The sequence below is a fragment of the Squalius cephalus genome (assembly GCF_949319135.1).
Source record: "Squalius cephalus genome assembly, chromosome: 2".
NCBI classification, from domain to species: Eukaryota; Metazoa; Chordata; class Actinopteri; order Cypriniformes; family Leuciscidae; genus Squalius; species Squalius cephalus.
The window spans coordinates 59,419,375-59,444,934 of NC_137123.1; the positions used below are offsets into that span (position 1 = coordinate 59,419,375).

Below are 25,560 nucleotides of genomic sequence, written 5' to 3' on the forward strand. Positions count from 1 at the left end.
CTGGTATAGTTGTTGACACCACAGGATCACTGCACTGCTCTTTGACCTTTCAAATATAATTTCACAGATAAGAAATAAATACACAGAGATTGGTCAATGCAACGGTGTCGTCAACATTATGAAATTAATTTAGGACAGTGTTTACATAACGTTTTAGGCAGGTCACCTTGAAGGACATGCACATTACAAGGACATATATTAAAGGGGAAAAAGGTGTAAACATCTGCCAGGTTTTCCAAAAACACACAGAGCTCGAATTACATAAACATGTAGCCAGAGTTCCAAAGTTCATTTTTCCTAAACTCCCTGCATTAACTGGTGAGAAAATAGGCTATAGCACTTGTAATTATTTTGCAAATATCTCTGTATATCAATAAATAAAAACAGTTAGACGTTCACAGTGCGGCGTCACGCTTGCGTCATGGGCATCTCCTCCCACTCGCTTTGTTTCTTCACTGTAGGACTCACTGCATCTCATGACCGTTCACGTTAAATCATGTCTATCGAGTAAATGGGGAGAAAAAACTACGGTCTCCGTGTATGACTGATCCGTGCCATATGATCTCAAGTAAGATCGGGAACTGCTTTTAATTTGAATTAATCAAGGATTTACTGGTTTTATTCGCCGCTGGCTGGGCTGGTCGTATATGAAAATGGACCAGGCGGCGAGCCGCTACCAAGTGGTAAGTCTAAATCACGCATCGTTATATAAGTCGATCAAATATGCCATGTTAGACGGACATGTCCGAGCTGCTGATGATTACTGTCATTTTATCCGCGTACCTTTAATCGTAGCCTACGTGACTTCCGCATCATCACATCTTCACCGCGACAAAGTGCTCGGCAGTTCACAGAGGACAGGACGCGTTTTTAAGTTGAACTAGTGCTACTTTTATTAATCTCGCCCGAAATTAACGCAAGCTCAAGAACGCGTCCTGTTTGAACGGCTCCTAACACAGCTGGATATATGATACAGTGTCTAGTAACCGTAGTTACTAGTAGCAAAACCACAAAATAGGCTATGCCATTTTCACTTTGCAATTTGTAATTAAACCATGGAAATAAAAATGAAAAATCATTTCAAAAGGCATTTTGAAATAAGTCCACTGGTTTGTTCCGTTATGCTGTTGTTTATGCTTAAGAATGTTCGGACATCATCTATATTCATACCTGTCAACATTTGGGTACCAAAATACTGGATGGGGAGGGGGGTTGGGGGAGATTATGGGGGGTGCTGGATGGCAGAGGCAGGCTAAGTTTATTTTAGTGGTGATTAATCGTGATTAATCAGATTTTTTTTTTTGTGATTAATCTAGTTAATTTTTGCAATCGATAAAAATAAATAAAAAAGAAACATGAATAGGCCTAAGTCTTATTCATGTTTATTTTTATTGAATATTATGTATTTATTTAATAAATATATAATATTCAATAAAAATAAACATGAATAAGACAGGCCTGTTCATGTTTCTTTTTTATTTATTTTTATCGATTGCAAAAATTTACTAGATTAATCACACATTTTTTTTCTGATTAATCACGATTAATCTCCATTAAAAAACTTACGTTTTTAATAATAGTTTATACTGTAATAATTTCACAGTTAATCTCCAAATTAATGTAGAAACAATAAAGATAGTATATTTTAAATATATGTTTTAAATAATTGGCTGCTGTCCCTTTAAAACCAGCCGCTGCTGACAGAGACGTGATCTCACGCGCATCTCATTCTCTCACAACTCTTTGCCTTCATTTAAGACTTTGTTGAACTAATTTAAGACTGCTCAGGCTGCTCTTATAAGGATACTCGACTAAACGGTCATTTAACGGTTAGTGTTCGTTCAACTTCAAGCCAAAAGAGAACTCGATCAATTTGTCTTGAAGGGTTTAAAATCATTTGTATGAATAAAAGTGCATCATATAATGTAACGCCAGCCAAAGGATGACAAAAAAAAACGGATGGTTATGCAATTTTTTTTATGTGATATCCCAAAATTTGAAGAAGAGGCTATAGGTCTCTGCTGCTGCAGGACAGCAATATGAGTTGCCAGATCAGTGGACGAGGCCACAAACAGAGGGGCGTTTTCGACCGCGTTACTTGATTTGCACACATCACAGTCAGGCTAAGGTTTAGGGGTGGGGTCGGGGGAAGGGCATCATTTTCATTGAATGATTTATAAACACCCACCTGTTTGAAAACACCCACAAATTTAGAAACGCCCACTTTTGTTCCACAGAGAACCTCCAAAATTCGCATAAGAGTAGGTAGATTTAAAGAAACACAACTAGTGTGTTCCAAGTTAGTTTGAGTCGTCGCAGGAGCTCATGGAGCTAAGTCGACATAAGCACATTTGGAATGTTCAAATACATTTTTAGCTGTTGTATGTTTTGAGGTGGCACTTTTAATCATTCAAACACATTTTTAGGTGTTACAGGTGCATTCAAAATGCAATTTGAGTTGTCACAGGTTAACTTGCAACATTTAAAGCCACATAGGCACATTTTTGTCATTATAGGCATGTTTTGGGGCCCTCAAATGCATGCTGAGTCATCATTTGCACGTTTAAATTGTACACATTATGAGGCGTCACAGGTAGACACTTCAGAACATAGTGAGACAGCTTAATTTGTCCCTCTAAAAGGGTTAAAAAGAATTCTATGGCATCATAGGTGCATTGGGGGATGTTCAAGTACACACTGAGCCAAAACATGATTTTTGGGCATTCATTCAAATGCAGTTTGAAGCTCACAGACATGTTGAGTGCATTTGACATTCAATTTTGAAGCATCACGGCTGCGTTCCAACTCAATGTGAGTTGTCAGGGGTGCACTATGAACCGTTTAAGCTTTTGGGGCGTTCAAACGCATTTTGAAACGCCACAGGCATGTATGCGACGTTGGGTGCATTTTGACATTAGTTTTCATGCTTTGCATTCCAATGCAATTCCAATGTGTTCCAATGCAGTTTGAGTTGTCACTGTTGCATTTGGAAGTTTTAAGGTGACATAAGTGCATTTGGAACGTTAAAATGGGAAATTGGCGTAAAATATTTGTAATGAAAATGGGCATTGCTGCAATTTTGGAAGCCACTCTTTTTTTATATATCATAAATGATGGAACGCAATAAATGTTGTCATGTTATCTTGCGTTTGGAGGCGGATGCCTGGTGTTCGCGAACACAATCATGTGAGACCGTTCTGGGACCGTTCATTATACCCAGCCATTTTGATGACTTTGGCTCGTTCATCTCACTCAGAATAACTAAACCAACATTTGAGATGCTGTGCAATGAAATTAATCCACTGGTTAGTCCAGTAATGCTGTTGTTTATGGTTAAGAATGTTTGGACCTAATCTATTCAATCATACAGGTTGAGTTGTCACAGGTTAACTTGCAATTTAAAGCCACATAAGCACTTTTTAGTCTATATTGGTAATTAGGTTTTGTTTTGGGGCCCTCAAATTCATGCTGAGACATCGTAGGCAAATTTAAATTGTTCTTACAAATTGAGGCGTCACAGGCCCACGTGGAAAATTTAAATGACTCAGAATGTTTGATATGCACTTTGAGCCGTTAGATTATTCTAATGCACTTTGAGGCATCATAGTGGCATATATGAACTTTGAACGCATAGGTGTGTTTGGGGTGTTCAACAAAGTTTTAAAGCATTTTAATCATGTTAATGTGTTGTCATAGGTGTGCTTGGGTGTGTTCAAAGGCATTTTGACACATCATAGGTGTGTTTGGGATATCTAAAGGCATTTTCCATGAGGGGTCGTGGCTGTGTTTGGGATGTTGAAATGCATTTTGAGGCATTGGGTGCAAATGTAATGTCCTTTTGGTTGACAGTTCACTTGGTTTTCAAAGAATTACAACCTTCTACTCTATCATAAAGAGCACCAAGTGCATTATAATCACAAGTTTGTGTGTGTTTTCCACCCTGAACAATAAAGAACTGACCCTGTAATCTGGATCCAGAGCCTATTGTTTATTATGGAAATCTGGTGACTCACTGCTCAGCTGGAAAGGGTTATGTGAAGTGTCCCAGAAAATAATATCTTTTATAAACCTACAATACAAACATTATGGAGATATGCACCTTACAAAAAAATGACCTTGGTAATAATAACATGTTTTTTTGGATTATAGTACTTTGTGTATCACAAAAAACAAGGACAGCTTCTAGTTAAACATGTACAGAGTTGTTGTGTACAGACCACACAGATTGTAGACTTTGGATTTGATAATTGAGACAAAATCTGGTTGTTGGTATACGCTTATTTAACAGGGACTAAGGCTAAAATATTGTAGTCTTCACTTAATGTTATTTTATGCTTCATCAAAAACCCTGTTATTTTCTGTTCTCAAAGTCTTGGTTTATAACAAGGAGAGCTTTCTGATATATTTTCATTTTCAGAGAAGAGCACACCACAGCAAATGAAACTCAATTCCTGGAGTCTTGAGTAATTCATCCAGCAGGCCTCTGTATGTTTTCAAAGTCTTTTCATCATTTCTAGGAAAGGGAAAAAAAGCACACAAACTTTTTTTGATCTTGCTGCATGTTAGAATGTTGCTATAGCAACCAAATGTTATAATATCACTTCTTAGATGTGTCAAGAAATAGGCGTTGCTGGTCTTTCCATTTTAAGGTACATCGATATTTAGGTGGTTGTGGTTGTACCACACGATGCATTCTCAGAAGTCGCTTCCTGCAATGTTTCATAGCTCAGCCTTTGCTGCATTAATTCTTCTTAATTCTTATCCATTTTATTATACTTGTACCATGATATCACTTTCTCCCACTTTATCTTTGAACTCGTCATTAGTCCGACTCAGCACACTGCAGAATTGCAATTATGCAACTGTGCAATTTTTAATTAGGCTTAATCTTTGTTCAACAGTTATGCAAAATGCTTAATGCAACAGTTATGTTTTTTTGCATTTTTGCTGTATGATTGGTCAACCGCTTCATGCGTGTGTCAGAAATGTTCGCCCCCTTGTCATAACCACACGTTTCTAATAGGGGTTTTAACCGATGACCGTTTGACCGATGGTTGACTGTATCAACGTTAACCGATCAAAGTTGTCGGTAGTAGGTTAAAAAAAAAAAGTGATCTCTAAATTAGGCTATTATAGACAGTGGACTAAACGCTACTATAGTTAGCCATCCCATTCCAAGATCTTTTTGTGTGAAGTGAACAAATCCCTCACACTCAATTTTTCATAACTCGGCTGTTTGTACTTAATAAACCAATAAAAACATTTGGCGCGACTCGAGGTCACAGCGTTTGGGTTCACGCGTTCACAAGGTTTGCGAAAAGTAAAGGCTACAGGCTAAAACACTCGAGGTTAGAGCCAGGGCAGACGACAGGATGAAGCGTGCAAAGAAAAGTAGTGTGTGGGACCATTTTACCAAAAAGAATGTCACAGATGTAAGTTGCAACTTGTGTGATACAGTGCTTAAATACAGTAGTAGCACATCATCTATGATGTAAGGTGATGATGATCATCATCTTTCTTTATTATTGTTAGCACTACCTCAAACTAAAGCGGCGTCTCTTCGGAGCTGTCATTTTCTTAAATGAGCCGCGGCAATGTTTCAAAAGAGCTTCTAACGCTAGACAAACGCCTTTATTTTCAACGCGATCACCTTGTACCCAAACCATTTCGAAACTAAGGAGCCATTTGTCCTCCAATTACATACAAGCTCCTCGGCGCCGCGTTTGCGGGACTCATGTTTCGCGCTGTAGGGGATTTAAAAAAAGTGACGTGAGTGGGAGGCAGAGCGGCAGAGAGATGCGACAGAGTTGCGAAATTGCAGGCGCGGCTCGAAATGGCTGTTATTTCAAATAGCGTAGCATATTTTAAACTAATCGGTTAACCGGTTTCAACCGGCTAATGAGGCTCGGTGGTCGGTCAAGAACATTTTTAGTTTTCACCATCCCTAGTTTCTACACACTACTAAAACAACTCAACCAGGCATCACCCCTTTTTTTGCATATATGCCTTGGGTGGGAATTATTTAAATGAGGAATAGCGTGACGGGTTCCTAGAAGAAAACTCGAGACTACAATGGAGGCGTTCAGGAGTTCAGAAGCAGTGACTCTGATATAGAGAATAACTCCCTTTAGAGGGACTTTGTGTTTGCAACTTTGCAGACTTTTTTTCACGCTCAAACAGCAACATTACACACTAAAGAAAGATGAACATGTACAAAAAAAACCCAAACATAAGTCATCTTTAAATTATTGCCTTTTATTGCACAAGGATATGCCCTTTAGTTTTTTGTATGTTACTTGCTTCTTTATTCCATGTAAAGAAAAGTGGCATATTTAATCAGTTGGTCCAGATATTTCAGCTGAGGAACTCAAACGACACCAAATCAATGCTTTTTAGAGTTTTTCGCGAATTGTGAATTCACATAGAGAATTCACTGATTCTGTGCAGTCTTAGTCATAACACAGATAAGATGTATACTATTTATCTCCAGTCTGATAGTTCTTTACAGCCCATTGCAAACCACTTGAGATGCTTTCTTTGTCCCTGGCCAGTTGTTGTGTTTATGTAATGGCAGTTCAGTTTGTCTTTTGGTTGTCCTCATTGTAGAGTGAGGAAGCCTGATTCCCCATTGGTCCGTTCTGTCCTTGATGTGGCTTCATGGTGTAATCATTCTCATGTGAACTTGGTGCACAACTGATCCTGAGCGTCATTGACAGTATATCTTATCTTGTAAAATGTGTGGTCAGTACCGCCTCTCCCTATACTCAGAATACTCGCAAATTTTAAAATCTAAAACAATCGTGCATTCAAAAGCGATTTCAATACCCTGCATATGGATAGCGGCTCCCTGAAAATGTGTACAATTTAACAGTTTAGCCACATTGAGATCCCAATATCTCTGGGATTTAACCATATAGGGCCTTAAAAACAAGGTACCTAAAGAAAATATTGTTAAAAACATGGGTGGGAAGGGGGGAACTGTCACCATTGGTGTATTATGCAACAAGGATTGCTAAAGAGAACATCATTTACTAAAGAGACCTACCAATCTGTGAGTAAAAATAAAATAATGATGCTGCCATCTTTCTAAAGTCATTTTCACTCTGTAATTTGGTTTTACATTTTATGTGAAGCTGTCATTTTGACCCCCCACTTCTACAAAATAGTGGATTACTCTGTAAATATTTACCCATGGCATTTCATATTTTGGCTTTCATTTCCTATTCATGTTTGTCTTTCTTCAGAAAAAAATCGTATCAAAATTAAACATTTGAGCCGGTGCCTCCGGTTGAGTTGACACAGAGTTACCCTATTGTGACAACCCTACTAAGAGGATTGTCAATGTAAGTCACTGAATAACTGCCACGTATGCGAAACAGACTAATTTCACCAGGTTGAATCCCCTCGTATCTGTTTGGACGGTTGCTTCTCAACGACGCTTCAAACAGGTGCAGTTGAAGGAACAACCTTGTGCCTCAGTCTCGTGGTTTGCATTACCGTCGCTCTCCTGTTACTGTGTGAATCTCGCTGTTTGCTAACTTTGTTGGCAGGCAACTGTGCATCCTGCTGCACTCTGATGGGCCAAATACGTCCCCTGCAATCTTGAACTGTCGAATTACCATTAGTCCTCAAGACATTTTCAGGTTACTTCATGCATATTAAGAAGTAAGGCTCCTTTTGGACACTAAATGTTTAATTTGTTTCAACACCTTTTTCTTGGAGTTTAGCTTTACAGATTGTTTTGTTGATTGCAGGGCGAGGGCAGGAAGGTTATGCGTCCCTAGAGTCCAAGTTGTTGACGTGCTCCTTGCAGTGTTAGATGATATACTCCCTTGGTTGAGTACATCATGGTGTCAATTCACCTAACGCACCTAACAAGACCTTGTCAGATCTGTCTTAAAGTCGGTATGAAACAGAAGTTGCGATAGTCTTTTCTTGTGACTTATATCTGAGTGAAACGGCTTCTCGAACGAGAAAAATGTATGGTGGGGATTGATTGAATTGTTGGATGGTTGTGGTTTGCTATTGGTCGAGCTCATGTGAGTGACAGGTTGTCCCGCCCTCACGCTTTTCAAAGAGAGGCACATGAATATATTTTTTTATTGAGTTGAACTTTATTCTCCATTCTGTTTGTCACAGAGTGAACATTTGTCTTTGACAACACATTAACAACACAAACACAGAATTGACTAGTTGCACGTGGCCGCCATTTTGGAATTCGGATCAGCGAGTGTACGCGTAGACACTTCCGGTTTCGCATTACGCTCGGTGCAGGGAGCCGGAGAAAGCCGAAAATGATCTTTTATAGTTGTTTATAGAATCAATTATCACTTAAAATACTACTAAGATCCATTATTATCACACAAGCCAATGGCCAATGGTGAACATTCAACTCGGTCACTGTTGTCTCTCGCTCTCGCTGTCAGATCACCGGAAGTACTGGCGCGCACACTCAAGTTCGAACGTCAACGGTCGCCGTGCAACTAGTCAATTAACAAAATTATACAATTAAACACTGTTCCAATCATTCCAAAAAGAAAAAAATTAAAAAACACGCTATAATGTCAGCCAATCTGTTGTATCACTTTAGAAAATTGTACGATTTAAGATAATCACTGCCATTGGGACAAAATATTTTTTATACACGCTTCTTCTGGCCAAAGGAATTCTGTAATAATGATGTACTCTGATAAATCATTTAAAATACACACTGCATTAAAGTTTCATTAAACAATTAGAATTGTCAATTTTGATTTCATGGTGTGAGGGCGGGACAACCTGTCAGTCACATGAGCTCGACCAATAGCAAACCACAACCATCCAACCAATTCCAATCAATAAATTTTGAACTTAACACTTGTAATGTTTATTCAGTCTGAACATTTGTTTCTGTCCTTCCCCAGTTGCACAATGAGGACGACTCCTCTGAAGGGGCTGCCGGGGGCGAGCCGTCCACATCGTCCCAGGCCGCTGCCGCTGAGTTAGGCATCAGCAACCCCGCGGTGGATACGGATGCTCCGCCACCTCCGTATACTAGTGTGGCGCTCGGAGCAACCGCTGCACCAGGTACAGACACATTATCATTTCCAGAGCGAGGAAGGGAAGCAGGAATATACTTGATTAGCAATTCTAGACAAGATTTATTGTGTATGCATGACGACGATAGAATAGAAATGTTTTCAATATGCATTAATGAAATGATACATCAATTGCCATTGTTATGACACTGCGAATGAAAAGTGAACACAATGTGGATTCTGGGCACCTTTGCAGTGTAAACATTGAAATAGAAGACCAATCACAGTGTCATTGTTGGTTACAGTTTAGACACATTTTAACATACACTACTGTTCAAAAAATTTTGGGGTCAGTAAGATATATATTTTTTTATTAATACTTTTTTGGATGCGTTCAAGTAAAGACATTTATAATGTTTCAAAAGATTTCTATTTTAAACAAATGCTGTTCTCTTGAACTTTCTGTTGTTAGGGGGTAACAGTTTAGGACCCAAGGACCAGATGTTTGAAAGAAGACCCGGAGTCAGAATTATTATAAATTGAAGAAAAGTTTTACTGAAGATAGTTTGCAGTTTCATCAGCAGAAGTTCGTAGGCCGCCCCACTTACAGTTACAAAGATCACATCAGTTATACCCTACACCAAGGTCTAAGCTACGTCCTTGCTTCAGGTTAAATGATTCTCATTGGCTAAGAAATAGATAAACATAGTAATTTTCCACACATATACAGATAGACTGAAGCATATCTCCAACAATTATGCGGCTGACACTCGGACCCTGAAGTTAGGCACGTCTTGACCTTCCAGGTCTTAGATTTGGGTCACTGGGCGCCAGCCTGTCCCGAACAACAACTCAGTCAATCTCCAATAATGCCAGTGGTTCCATAACCTGTAACCAAGAAGACTAACACACACACCGACACACAGCTTCCTCAAGGTTGGATTTGTCCAGGCTCTAACTATAAACAGGAGAGTTCTCTCAAAACATCAAGATAATGCGTTCTTTCTCTCAAGGAGAGCTACACTTTAGTCTAACTGGAAAGTAAGGCTTTAACAAAGAAATGGTCCCTTAAACTATAGACTTCATTGAACCCTGTGACCATAGTTGTCAAGAGTACCCTAGAAAAACAGATGTATGTATTGACACATGTTGAAGACCTTTCTCAAACAAAACATCTTTCCATATTTCATTTCTGGAAGTCAGGAATGAGCAAGCACTGTTACTGCATTCATATCAAATACAGACATTAGAGAATACATGAAAAGAGCATTTCAGTGGGTAACTTCTATAACAAAGTAAAATCTCACAAGCTTAGAGAAGTCATTCAACTCGTGATATTTAGAAGGAAAAATACTGATTAATACCTTGATTATAATCACTCATTACATATACATTGAAGCAGCTATTGATCAAAGAATCCTGAAAATAATAAATCTAAATCTAATAAATGTATCTAAAATCAGCGTATTAGAATGATTTCTGAAGGATCATGTGACACTGAAAAACTAAAAATTACATTTGACATAAAAAAAAAAAAAAAAAAAAAGTTTTTTTAAATTGTTATAATATTTCACAGGATTGCTGTTTTTACTGTATTTTTGAGCAAATAAATGCAGCCTTGGTGAGATTAAGACACTTCTTTCAAAAACATTAAAAAAAAACCTCTCCCAGTGGGAGATTTTTAAACTTTACCACGCTGTGCGGTTGCTAAGGTTTCCTTGATGGTTGCTAGGTGACTACTGATTTTCCTAAGTATAAAGAGCCTCCAGGTTTTGAAGATATTCTGATGAAATTCACAGCAGAAGTCTCAGTTGTTTTGCTTGTTTTATCATCCACAAGGAGAAACTTCTAAGTCTGATCACTGCAGAGCTCGTTTGCATCTCTGTGCGTTATGGGTTTCTAAGTATGAGCAATAGTAATAGTGATTTTTGACTAAGCAATATCAAGACAGCGCTCCCTTGAAATACTGCTCCCTCGGAATACTCATACCTAGAAATGTGTGACGGATGACCTGACCTGTGTTTTTTTCTTGTTTTCCAGAGAGCACATATCCAGGGGAATTTCCCGTTCCTCCGCCATACAGCATTGCCACGTCTCTGCCCACTTACGATGAGGCAGAGAAGGCTAAAGCAGCAGCAATGGCTGCCTCGGCGGTGGAGGTCATTCCACGAGTGAGTATCTCATCCGTCGCGCCCACATGTTCAGCAGAAAGAAACTCCCAAGTCCTCAATTCGCACAACTTTCCACTGCGTCTTCGGTAAAGTCCAAAACAGCCCCTCAAAGGAAGGATGATTGCTGTAGTAAATGCTCGTATTATTTGATGATGACCAAAACGAAATGGGGCATCTCTTGATTTTTATTTTAAAATGGTGTCTGATTTGCTTTTAGCTGTAACATAACGATAACCTTTTTGAGGATGTGGTGTGCCATATTATAAACCATGACCTAAATAGAGAATCCCTCAGATACTCTGATTTCTCTGAGCTCAGATCAAGAAGTGTTATGTAATGTGGCCCCAAAAAGTATTATTTGGGCAGTCTTAAGAATGTCTGAATGTCATTGCATTAGATAACTGAGTGTGTCAAACCAACTGACATCTGCAAATAAATTATGCTTTTCTCAGAACCAACTTCCTTTTTTTTTTTTTTTTTTTTTTTCTTCAGTGACCTCCACACAGGGTTTGTTTAATGAAGTGCTAATTTATTACTTGCTATATAAAATAATAAAACAGTTATGCAGCACTAAACATTTAAAATGTATACATGCACTACGACTCAAAAGTTTGGACTCAGAGTAAGCTCTTTTTTGAAAGAAAGTAATACTTTTATTTGGCAAAGATGCATCGAATTGATCAAAATTGACAGTATAAAGACATTTGTAATGTTATGATTCTTAAGAAATCATTCTAATATCCTGACTTGGTGCTCAAGGAACATTCATTATTATTATTTTGTAATTGCAAAATGAGGACATGAGAGAGAAAGCACGCACCCATGAAATCACTAGAGAAACAAAGAATGAATTAGAGCATTATTCTAGACTTTTTGCTTGTTACACAACCGCCACAGTTTTGAGCTGCGGTAGCAATGTGGAGCTGTGGGCTGGCCGCTACCAGAGGCGTAGGCTGGATCATAAAGGAGTAGTTCACACAAAAATGAACATTTTGCCAATTTACTCACCCTAATTTCATTCCCAACCCCGTGGAACACAAATAGAAACGTTGTGAAGAATGTTAATGCTGTACAAGAGTGATTCATACAATGAAAGTCCAGTTCCAGAAAAGTATCATAAAAACACACAGTAGTCCTGCAGTCAGATACGTGTTTTTTAGTGCTGTATTTCGAAGCAATTTGCTGAATAAATTTTTTTTTTTAGATGCCTCACTAATTTTGATGTTAGCCTCAAATCATGTCATCGATTTGATGAAGCGCTGCAATGTGTCTAAAGGCACCATAAGTGTGGCACTATTCATGATGTTTATGGTGCTTGAGAGACATTATACAAAACAACAACCTCTTTTTTGTGGTCATATGGGTTTGGAACAACATGAAGTTGAGTAGAAGACAGATCGTTTATTTTCTGGTGAACTACTTCTCTAAAAGCAAAAAAAAAAAAAAAAAGGATTTCCTCCAGAAAATGCGTTACCTTAAAGTTGCACTGAAGGGCCTGTCCCTGCTGCTAGTGCACTTGAAGCGTTTTTTTTGGATGAAAGTGTTTGCTGAAAGTAATCAAGCTTTGAAAAAGCTACGGAATTAGGGGTTACGTCACCATGTTGTTGCCCATGTTGTTTATTAAAATGACTTTTTGGAGAAAATTGCAATATATCAAGGTTTTCATGCATGACGACTAACTCGCCATAAGTATTTTCCACCTTCTCCCTCACCCTTACTTCTTAAACACTGTATTTGCTTCTATATGTAAATGTACTCTGATGTGATTGGCTAACATCTACATATAATTTTTTGTTTATCAAGGTTGGTCCAGTTATGTAAACATTGTTGTCACATTACATTCATGGTGATTTCTGAACCAGTTTTGCCTTCTAATATGCTTCTAAAACACTCGTCAATGTTTCTCTTTATCCATCTACTTAAAAAAGGATGAGGATTTTCCGGTTCGGGATGACTTCAGTGACGCTGATCAGCTGAGGGTGGGAAATGATGGAATCTTTATGCTGGCCTTCTTTAGTAAGTCAAGTCATGCAGACTGTTTACGGTACACACATGACACACGTTCATGTTTGGAATAGCATTAATCATTCGTGCAGAAAAAACGTATTTATTTGCAACATGAGGACTGGACTGAATCAAACATGCAATTTAGTAAGGTTTTGTCAACCTTTTAGCATATGACATGTTTTAAGCATTTATCATTTTATAATGCATACTGTTTCACATACTTTTTTTGTTGTTAAATATGCAGATTTTACATATTAGATAAGCATAATTAAGAACACAGTGGCTGCATCCAAAATTACAAACTTCCCGACTCGACAGTATGTAACATAAAAAGCCGAATGACAGTACTCAGTAAAAAGTAGGCAAAAAGTACCGGGATGACCTACTACTTCCGGTGAGATTCTGAAGTGTGCATATGATGGACACTTTACTATCCCATGAGGCCACGGGAGAGGATTTGTGAATGACTTAACTGATGCTGGTAGGTCACATGACAGTGACAACATGGTGGATTTAGTACACCCAGATTACATTAATAGCCTACTACATTCTGTATAGTTCTACTACTATATAGAACATACTTAGCTAGAGCTCGCAAAGTAATAACTTCAAAACAATGACTTTCTCAGGAGATTTCAGACGTGTTTGCGTGTTGACCTCCTCCATTAGTGCTCTCTGTGCGCCACCTGGTGGTGTTGAGATGTATTGCATGTCACGTTATTCCAACCGCAGTAAAGCATGATGATCAGCAGTGCAGTCGATCACAGTCCAGTCATGTTTAATGAATGATTAGTCACTCTTTCATTAGTAGTAGTAGTAGTAGTAGTACTTTATTGATCACAGTTGGGAAATTAAAGTGCATTAGCAGCAATACATGAAGATAGTAAAGTACTCACAGTACACACAGAACATACTATACACATATAATAAATAAACAAATTGGCATCATCTTGTTTGAAGTTTAAGAAGGACAGAATAAAGTAAGGTTTAAATAAAAATCGGCCAAACAATAAAAGCAGTAATTAATATTTTATGTCTGAAAATGAACTGCATTAAGCTATACGATGGGTGTAGTGACCTAATTCCTAGACTGAATGGTTAATGAGACCTCGGCACGGGATAGATGAGTTGTAAAGTCTCACGGGCATAAATGACCTCCTGTAGCGTTCTCTGTTTCACCATGGCTGGATCAATCGGCTGCTGAATGTACTTCTCATTCCAGTAGGCATGTCATGGAGGGGGTGTGAGGTATTGTTTGTGACGGTCAACAGCTTGGACATTATTCTCCTCTCTGTAACAACCTCAAACATTTCCAGATCCACTCCAATGACAAAGCCCGCCTTCTTAATAAGCTTATTCAGCCTTTTGGTATCTCCAGCTTTAATCCCGGTGCCCCAGCACACTACGGCGTAAAACAGGGCACTAGCGACGACAGACTGATAGAACATGTGAAGCATCTTGGGTAACACTTTATTTTACAGTGTCCTTGTTACATATGTTACATGTACATACCATAGTAATAACAGTAAATTATGCATAATTACATGCAACTAACCCTCAACCAAATCCTAATCCTAACCTAACCTTATAGTAAGTACATGTTGTTAATTATTATTACTCAGTACTTAAATATATAATTATACTGTAACAATGACACCTTAAAATAAAGTGTAACCACATCTTGCTACACATATTAAGACCTTTTTATAGATCGGGTTTTTTTTTTTTTTTAATCCAGTCAAGTCTGTCATATGTGGATCCTCAAATACCGATAGGAGTCCACTATCTCACCGTCTCTGCTGTGAATATAGAAATAGGTGAGGGGTGGTCTTTTTTCCTTCTAAAATCAATTACCAATGATTTTTTTTTAGTTATATTTATTTGTAGATGGTTCACTCCACACCACTTCACAAAAGTTGTTGACCAGAGCTCTATATCCTGTCTCTTGCCCACCCTCAATGCAACCAACCACAGCTGAATCACCTGTAAACTTCTGGAGGTCGCATGACTTCGAGTTGTAATTGAAGTCTGAGGTATAGAGGGTGAATAGAAACGGAGGCAGAACCATTCCCTGAGGAGCACCCATGCTGCTCAACACCCGCTCAGACACACGGTTCTGCAGTCTCACACACTGAGGTCTGCCTGTAAGGTAGTCCGTGACCCAGGAGATTATGGAGGAGTCCGTCTGCATTACAATGCATCAGCATCTTTGTAATGTATGTAAGCAGTTTTCAAGTTGTAATTGTCAGCACATCAAAACAGAATAATCACTGTATTTGTGCACTTTTCAAGGTACTTTAGGATATTTGTGTGTGTGTGTGTGTGTATATGTGAAACGATTAATCGCGATTAATCGCATCCAAAATAAAAGTTTGTGTTTACATAATATATGTGTGTGTACTGTAAATACTTATTTACAGTACTTATATACAGTATATATAAGCAACTATTTCTTAAATATATGCATGTGTGTATATTTATATATACAAAATAATTATGCACAGTACACACACATATATTATGTAAACACAAACTTTTATTTTGGATGCGATTAATCGTTTATATACATATATATATTAGGGCTGTCAAACGATTAATCGCGATTAATCGCATCCAAAATAAAAGTTTGTGTTTACATAATATATGTGTGTGTACGGTGTATAATTATTTTCTATATATAAATACACACACATGCATGTATATATTTTAGAAATATTTGCATGTATATACTGTGTATATATAATTTATATTATATATAAATATTTTATATATAAATAACACATTTTTCTTAAATATATATGCATGTGTGTGTATTTATATATAGAAAATAATTATACTCCGTACACACACATATATTATGTAAACACAAACTTTTATTTTGGATGCGATTAATTGTTTGACAGCCCTAATATATATGTATATATATATAAATATAGAAATATATTTGATATCAATTTTCATTAATGCAACACTCTCTCTCTGTTTCTGTATCTAGTGGCTTTTCTATTCAACTGGATTGGGTTTTGCTTGTCTTTCTGTTTGACCAACACCATTGCTGGCCGATATGGTGCCATCTGCGGCTTTGGACTCTCTCTTATCAAATGGATCCTCATTGTGAGAGTGAGTCTCTTAATTATTCTTCTAAATTAGTTTAGTGGAAAACTTGAAGTGAAAATGACTGTGAATCAAAGATGTCGTATTATGAGTGTGAATTCAATCAGCGTGAAACTCAATGGTATTATTCCTCTTTTCAGTTTTCAGATTACTTCACTGGATACTTCAATGGGCAGTACTGGCTCTGGTGGATTTTCCTCGTTCTTGGTAAGACCTTAGATTAATTCGCCAGCCATGTTTTCTATGGTACTCTAGCGCCATCTGCTGGTTCACTGACTACAAGACAACATAACTTTAAATTCAAAGTGGAACTCAAAATACATAGTTTTTTAGTTTTAAATGCATTATGACTTCAATGCATTTTGTTTGTCAGAGTAGTAGTAATATTAACAAACAATAATCTTTGCATTAGTGAACTTGCTGCTGTGATTAGGCTTTAATGGATTCCTGTATTGTGTGAATTAATATGCTTGCAGTGCCCTTCTATATTATTTTTGTGGATATGTAAGTAGTGGTGTTTGCCAAGACCAGATAGGCATGCTATTTCAAACATCTAGTTATTGACCTATGACCTGTCTTGCATCCACTCCAGGACTCCTGCTGTTCTTCAGAGGGTTCGTGAACTACCTGAAAGTGCGTAACATGTCAGAAAGCATGGTGTCTTCACTCCGAACCCGCTTCTTCCTCTTGTACTAGAGGTGAGGATGTCATTAAACGAACACACGCACACGTTGGGTTTCCATGTTTTCTGGGGACTTTCCATAGATTTAATGATTTTTATACTGTACAAACTGTATATTCTATCCCCTTACACTAACCCTTCCCCTAAACCTACCCATCATTGCAAACTTTCTGCAGTTTTACATTTTCAAAAAGTTTTAACATTACTTGGTTTGATTTTAAGCCATTTTCCTCATGGGAACCAATTTTTTTTTCCCACAAGGACAAATAACAGAAAATTGGATAAGAAATGACAGTGTAATTGATTAGGTTTTATTATAATCATTATAATCAATTAAAGCAAAAATAACTACTTTCTAATAAAGACAGTTTCTCAAACTCTTATAAATGACTTGCAGATTCTATCACTTCAATGCAAGAGTTTTCTACTATTTGATATCAATCTAAAGATTGGTTTAGTTGTGGTGTAAAGGGATGAACCATCATGCAATCCTGTGTTTCTACTGTTGAAGTAGTATCTGACTTTTTTTTTTAATGTGGTTAAATATTTGGCTGCTGTTACTCAAGACTTTAATTCAACACTTGAAACTGATGCTGACTGCATTTTTTTTTTTTTTTGTGGTGAGCCTAATTACTGTGGCTGTCATGTTATTTGTTGAATGTTGCCTTGAAGGAACACTTCCCATTTGGTCAGGTATTGCCTAATATGCGTAATAACCAAGCATGGAAATGGCAGCCAGAATTTGTATTTAAAACATTCTGGGACATTGCATGTGAATAGAACTGGACGATACAGACAAAAAAATATTATCATTTGATGTTTGAGAAATCTCACATACATCTGTGTATGTATTTATATGTACTTGGTCTCGACTAACTTTATTAAAATAAAAACAACATATATTTCCCTTCTCATTTAGTCTGTCTTTGTGAAACGTGCCTTTACTGAGGCTGATTTATGCATTAACAAATTGGCTTGGCTTGATTGAATTTGACACAACACAAGAACTGATTATGGGTTTGGTGCAACAAGTGACAGGCCTAAAATTGATATTTATATTTCTCATAAATATAACAAAAATATTTGTTTGATCATTTTTATAATAACTAGCTTGACGTATACAGTCAAAACTACAATTTATGTGGATTTATTATGATAAATTATGATTATTTATTTACCATAAATGTTGTAGATTTACAACATTTTGTTCAACGGGGCAAAATTGTTCAGGAGTTGACATGTTTTTAATTATTTAAAATGAGTTAATAGTTACAAAATAATTGAATATAAATTCAACAGGTTATGTAATAATGTCATGGTTGTATGGTGTTAAGTCGAGAATGTGAAAGTGATAATTTTACGAGAGGATACATTTGTTTAAAATGCTAGAGAAAGTATTTGATCTAATATGTCTTATAGGTCTCACAGCAAAATAACATGATTTGTATCTTTTCATAAAAGTGTAAATACACTTCTTACCCTATTGTGGAAGTGCCTTTTATTAACACGATTTCCTGGCTTGAATTTGTGCCAAAACAACACAAGAACTGATTATGCCTTTGTTAACTTGGACATGCAAGCCGGATGTAATTTGCTTCATTGATAATGGCTCTCATAACCTTGCTTATATGCAGTTTGCACAATGAAGGCCATCATGGCAAACCTCCAAAAAACAAGCTTCACTCTCATTCACTCTGTCTCTTTCAAGGTCGCCTCACCAAAACATTCCTCCCTAATGTGAAATTCCTTGATGATTTGCAACCCGTCAAATGAACTGGACTGGATCCCACTGAGGGGAAGAGGAAGAAGAGAAAAAAAAAATAAAGCGAGTATCTCTGCCAAACGCTCTGAACTGAACTTGGTAAAAATGGAAGGTTTTTCTGAACTTTGAATGAGTGCAAATCGACTCTTAATATTCAGTTTCACATCATTACTTCCCAGTTGGCCTCAGTCCATAAACCTCTGGTTTATTACTAGATTACTTCGAGTAGACAAAAAAAAAAAAAGTCCTTTAATGGTTAATATTCCCACACATTGCATGCAGAGTATTGGATTTTGTGTGGGTCGAACAAACTGCAAAAGATCCCTAGAAATATGCAGCCAAGACATCGTATGCAATGTCTTCTACCAAAATGGGTTAGCAGTCTTAGATGATGATGATGATGATGATGATGATGATGATGGAACTAGACTAGTTTAATTCTCTTTACTTTGTTGCATCCAAGGCCTTGGCAAATTTAATTGCATTGCAGTATTATTATATACCAAGTTTAGATAGGATTTGCTAGTAATAGCTTAATGGTCAAGCTGGTAATGTAAAGTACAACTGCACCTTTTCTCTTCTTCTTAAGTTTTGTCTCGCTTAACTTTATAGTAAATGATTAAGTAACTTCATTGATGTGTTTCAGACTGGAAATGGAATTTGTACTTATCCTAAAATATATATTTGCCTTTTGCACCTTCATTTTCCCTCTCCACTTTTTTTTTATTGTTATTGTTTGTTTTAAGTTGTGACTTTGCTCAAGCTGTGACCTGCCTAGATGACTTTAGTTACTTGAATGCCTGAATGCTCCTGTCATTTGTTTCTATTAATCACAAGCCTCTTCAGCAATATCGGTTATTAAAAGAAATGCATGGTTAACTCGGTTACAAAAGACTAATCCAGTAAACAAAAAAAAACAAAAAAAAACCCAAAAAAACTCTACTTACATTTATTAAATGTATGTAAAACAACCAAACTATTTTTGTTGGAATAATGATTTTTGGATATTCTCTGATTGGCAGAGATGATTGTGTGCTATGTTTCTTCTCTTGTCTTGCATAATGCCAATAAAATTCAAAAATCCCGGGTACATGTATTTGGGCCTGTTGTTTAAAGTCAACATGAAATCTTAGTCCGCATTTACACTGAAGGTCTTGCAAATTTTGATTTGTTGACTATATCCGATTTTTTTGATGACCAGCTTACATCTTCTTTTAAACATGATCTGCATTCACACTACACTTGGTGAAACAACCCAAGGTAGACGTACTGACCTGGAGAAGCTTAGGCTGAAAAGGAAGTAAAAACGGCACAATTTGCATTGGATGCAATGATAATAAAAACTTTTGCTTTCTACACCAACTTTAAAGGTCAGCAAACATTAGGTGGAGCCTTCGTCCTACATTGAGTCATGTGATCATGTGATCGTGTCCACCTGAATTGACACATTCGCCACTGCCGCTTTTTCAATTACGTACGACGCATTGATGGGAATATCCGATGTGTCCGCTTACATGGCATACGCTAATGCATATCCTAATGATAATGCGTATCCGATTCATATCAGATTTATTTCCACATATGAATTAGGTCTGAAAATCTGAAAATTTTCAGAAAATTCGCTTTTTTCCTGCTTACACGTTCATCACGTGTATCTGATCTGTGCCAAATGGGAGAAAAATAATCAGAATTGGGTCACTTGAACCATGTAATGTAAATGCGTCCAAAATGGACCCTGTTTGCTTTGTTTTTAATCTCAAAATCATCAAAACGCACTTGCTCTGCCTCTGAAACGATCTTTCTTTTCAGCTGATGTCATCTAGGTCATGTGGGTGGGGAAAACATGAACTCGTAGCCAAGTTGTGCTTCACATCCGGCTCGAAAAGCCTATAGTCATCTTTTTTCCCCCCCACATTAAATATTCCATTTCACTCCAAAATGTCATGTTACAGAAGTAACATGGGCTGCAAATGCCATTTCATGTTAACTGTACCAGTTATTACACCAGTTATTACACTTCAGCAATGATAATGTCTGTTAAAATCACAGTCCGATATCCTTCTGAAATGCAGCATTTACAGAGAAGATGAGTAAATGGTTTAATTGCTCGTAATTGTGATTGCACATTACTTTATCTTTAAGACAAATGAAACTGCAAACTGCACCCTTACAATGTTTCACCATGCTTGGCGTAGCTTCTGCTAAAATGATTTTGTTAATACTGTAAAACAATAATAGTTTATTGTCCTTCAAATCACGAAGCTTAAGAAACATTTTTAGAATAAAAATCCCCCCCCCCCCCCCCCCACACACACACACTCTTAATAAACTTTTAATGAGTGACCCATTTGCATAACGCCTTTCCGGTCGGCACATGGTACTACTGTTGAAGACTGCCTTTTCCGGTCCTTTCTTCTGGATGGATGGCTCACTGCTCACAATCATTCACTCACGCACACGCACACACACACACACACACACACACACACACACACACACACACACACACACACACACACACACACACACACACACACACACACACACACACACACACACACACACACACACACACACAATGGTACCGAAAAATTACTATATTCATATGCCATTGGTATATTTGCAATACTCCAAGGCAGAGTCAGAAATATATTTTGATTTATTTAATCATTTTTAATATAAGTTTTTTTATTTGATTCATTATTTAGTTGTTCTTGCATAAAATATGCAAAATATTACCTATTGCTAATAAGTTGATGTTGATTTTATAGGCAACAAACTATATAATTATGCAGATTGAGACTTCATTTCAATGATGTATTTTAAATAAAAGCAAGACGTACAGAGTTTATACGGAAATATTGCCCCTTAATGAAATGTTAATTTCTCTTTCTTTCTTTCTTTCTTTTTTTTTTACATTGATGTCTTTGCTTCTTTCTAGCAGGAGCAATACAAAGCAAATCCTGTCACATGTATCCATTAAAAAGAGAGAATGAATGCATGTGTGAACTTCAGTGTGTGTTTGTGTCAGAGCTTTCGCGAGGCCTACGCTGACAATTGCTGTCGGCAGCATTTTCAGAGCCTTTTTTTTGTTCCTGGCCACGTCTAAACCGAGTAATGCACCCACTGGCCTCTCCTCCTCCTCCTCCTCCTCCTCCTCGAGGCTTTCCGGCCCAGCGGGTAAATAGTGGCTCTCTTAAGCTCCGGCACACCTCCAGTCACTCCGCAGCATGCACAGGTACAGATAGGAATGTCAGGGGCTGGGTCTCAACCTGCACTCACAGCCTGCCTGTTTTTTTGTTTTTTTTCCCTCCCATTCACTCTGAATTGCTGGGCTTTCACACTGTTGCACGATGCAACTGAATGAAATCAACAAATCAAGTTTGGTCATATAACACTCTTCATTTGCAGTTTAGATGCATTGTAAGGAATGAAACCCAGTCTATATTGCAAACTAGCATTGCAACTACTAAACTAGGTCGCTGCATCAATACAGTTTTGTCGCACTGAATGTAAAGGAACGATCTCTCCTGCTATTGCAATGCAGACAGATGCATTGATTATTAAGGAGTGATGCCTTTGCATAAAATAATAAAAACAAAACTAAAACTAAAACTAAACTATAACCAGGGGTGCACATATTTTTTTTTTGGTCTGGTTCTTTTTTTCTCAGAATTGCATGATAGAAACGTGCAATTGCAAGTTATAAAGTCAGATTTGCGAGATATAAATTTGCACTTATGACTTTTTTTAAGAACTGTGAGTACCTCGCAATTGCGAGTTATGAAGTCCAATTGTGAGGAAAAAATACTTTTTTTCTCAGAATTACGAGTTTATATCTTGCAATTCTGACTTTATCACTCACAATTGCGAGTTTATATTACGCAATTGTGAGAAAAAAGTCGCAATTACATTTCTAATTTTTTATTCTGTGGCGGAAACAAGCTTTCATATTATACTGTTGGTTGCCAGTAGGTGTAACCACTAACTGGTAGTTGCTGCATCTTGTGCTGCTCATTTGCATAAAGTTAAACTCTGCTCAGATGTGTTGTATTGCTAACAATCGCTATCGCTCATGTCACCTCAACCTCTCTTTGAAAAGCAAAAGGCTTTTGGTTTCGCAGACATCTTTACACGACGAGCAGCACAACAGTGCAAAACTAGACTCTTCAGATTATAATCGATGAATATTAGCGATATAGCTTTGCGTTGTTCCCCTGTTCTCACTGTGATGCAATGCAACAAATCTATTACCTTTGTTGCAGTATAAACAACAACAATTGGTTATAACTGCCGCAATCAAATTTTGTCGCATCATGTCACTCATCATGTCATGTTGTCACGTTTTGTATTTCCTTTTCATATGTGAATTGTAAAATTATAATTTTATTTTAAATCGTGTTTACTATGGAAGCTTGTTTCCGCCACGGAATAAAACAATTTAAAAGATAATTGCGACTTTTTATCTCACAACTCGAGGAAAATTCTGACTTTATAACACAATTGTGAGTTTATATCTCGCAGTTCTGACTGTATAACAATTGCGTTTGTATATCTCGCAATTCTGACTATAACTCACAATTGCAAGTTTATATCTCACAATTCTGACTTCATAACACGCAATTGTGACTTTATATCATGCAATTCTGACTATATAAAGCAATGCTGACTAATCGCAATTGCGAATTTTATATCTCACAATTCTGACTTTTTAACATGCAAATGTGAGTTTATATCATGCAATTCTGACTTTAAAACACGCAATTGCGAATTTTATATCTCACAATTCTGACTTTTTAACATGCAAATGTGAGTTTATATCATGCAATTCTGATTTTTATATCAAGCAATTGCGAATTTATATCACTAAATTCTGACTTTTTAACACGCAAATGTGTTTATATCAAGCAATTCTGACTTTATAACACGTAATTGCGATTTTATATCTCACAATACTGACTTTTTTAACATGCAAATTTGAGTTTATATCTCGCAATTCTGACTTATATCATGCAATTCTGACTTTATATCAAGCAATTCTGACTAACTTGCAATTGCGACTTTATAACACACAATTCTGACTTTAATTGGCAATTGCGACTTTATATCATGCAATTCTGACTTTAAAACTCGCAATTGCGATTTTTATATCTCACAATTCTGACTTTTAACATGCAAATGTGAGTTCATATCATGCAATTCTGACTTTATAACACGCAATTTGCGACTTTATATCATGCAATTCTGACTTTACAACACGCAATTGCAACTTTACATCATGCAATTCTGACTTTATATCAAGCAATTTTTACTTTATAACATGCAATTCTGACTACTTGGCAATTGCGACTTTATAACACGCAATTGCAATTTTATTCTTACAATTCTAACTTTATAACATGCAATTCTGACTTTAACTCGCAATTGCGAGTGTATATCATTCAATTCTGAGAAAAAAGTCAGAATTGTGAGATAAAAAGTTGCAATTACCTTTTTTTTTTAAATCTGTGGCGGGGAAACAAGCTTCCATAGATAACTGTAATTTTCACAAAGACATTTTTTCTTTAAAAGGGATAGTTCACCCAAAAACTTGCACAGCATTTTTGAGTGAACTATCCCTTTAACACAAGACTGACTCACTCTCTCTCTCTCTCTCTCTCTCTCTCTCTCCTCTCTCTCTCTCTCTCTCTCTCTCTCCTCTCTCTCTCTCTCTCTCTCTCTCTCTCTCTCTCATCTCTCTCCTCTCTCTCTCTCTTCTCCCTCTCTCTCTCTCTCTCTCTCTCTCTCTCCTCTCTCTCTCTCTCTCTCTCTCTCTCTCGATTACAGCGTGAGGCGTTTACCCACAGTTGATGGGTTGAGGGTAAGTGCCGCCCGAGGGCCAGCATGCACGGTCCCACACCTCTCTTGTACGTTGTCAACGGCCTGTCAGATGCTTCGAAAACTTCCACCTGTGTTTTTCAACACGCTTCTAGCAAGAGGCTTTCGTTGAGTTCTCATTCAACAGCACGTTCGATGAAAAACAGGCTGAAAACAAAACCTATCATCTTGACGAATAACACAACGTATAGGCTTAAGAACAAATGTAATAGTGAGGCATGTTATATGTGTTGCTATTTAGCTGTAGTTTTCTTCTTGCAACTAAACCCTGACACCTTCATGCTTTTTGGACCTTCAGGGAACACCGGGGTGGGAATGAAGAGCACATCCACTGCCTTTCAAGTGGGCAAGAAAAGCACCACAGTGGCTTGGCTTTCACTTGTTTTTCTGGCAAGGACGACCGTGCCTTTTCTAGATCATTGACACAAAACCGCAAACTGTTTGGCTGTATTCCTGCTTTCAGTACGGAGAGGAGATCAGCAAAGTTCAATTTTACTCCAAGGATCTCCTGAGATCTGTGAAGGGAGGTTTTTTTTTTTTACTCGGAAAACCCAAATTTCCATTTTTACAAGTGTACATGGAGTTTTGGACCCAGCCGCTTATTATGAATCATATTTCCCACCAAATTTGTTATACTTGTGCCTCAAAGTCCATGTTTACAATAGTGTCATAATGTGCTCTGTCCGACATATGTCTATACGCTGGCCATATGTTTTGCCAGTGCTATTTTCAAAGCTATTGAGAAACGTGCTATTTCGCAAACAAATAAAAAATTATTGTTTTACGATTTTTGGACACATCTGACGAGGCCGACATCACAGGCAATGCAGCTGTTGGATTTAATAAATCACCTCATTGCTAACGATCAAGATTTGTCTTGTTGCTATGCAAAGCTGTGCTTATGTGCGTTTCTAAGCTTCGAATGCTTGA

At 37.3% G+C, this 25,560-nt stretch overlaps 1 protein-coding gene across 1 annotated transcript; it reads left to right on the plus strand.

The window, feature by feature from the left end:
- Nucleotides 1–308: 308 nt before the first annotated feature.
- Nucleotides 309–19,680, plus strand: ndfip2 (Nedd4 family interacting protein 2). Its single transcript, XM_079854403.1, has 8 exons — nt 309–683; nt 8,904–9,066; nt 11,058–11,188; nt 13,117–13,204; nt 16,191–16,315; nt 16,450–16,516; nt 16,902–17,007; nt 18,700–19,680. The coding sequence occupies exons 1-7, from the start codon at nt 648–650 to the stop codon at nt 17,003–17,005; spliced, it is 714 nt and encodes a 237-aa protein (XP_079710529.1). The 5' UTR covers nt 309–647; the 3' UTR covers nt 17,006–17,007; nt 18,700–19,680.
- Nucleotides 19,681–25,560: the final 5,880 nt, after the last annotated feature.

Excerpts from the sequence above, each read along its gene's own strand:
- ndfip2 (XM_079854403.1), top strand. The coding sequence starts at position 648 with ATGAAAATGGACCAGGCGGCGAGCCGCTACCAAGTG. Across the intron at positions 9,067-11,057 it reads CGGAGCAACCGCTGCACCAG|AGAGCACATATCCAGGGGAA; the intron begins GTACAGACACAT and ends CTTGTTTTCCAG. Across the intron at positions 11,189-13,116 it reads CGGTGGAGGTCATTCCACGA|GATGAGGATTTTCCGGTTCG; the intron begins GTGAGTATCTCA and ends TACTTAAAAAAG.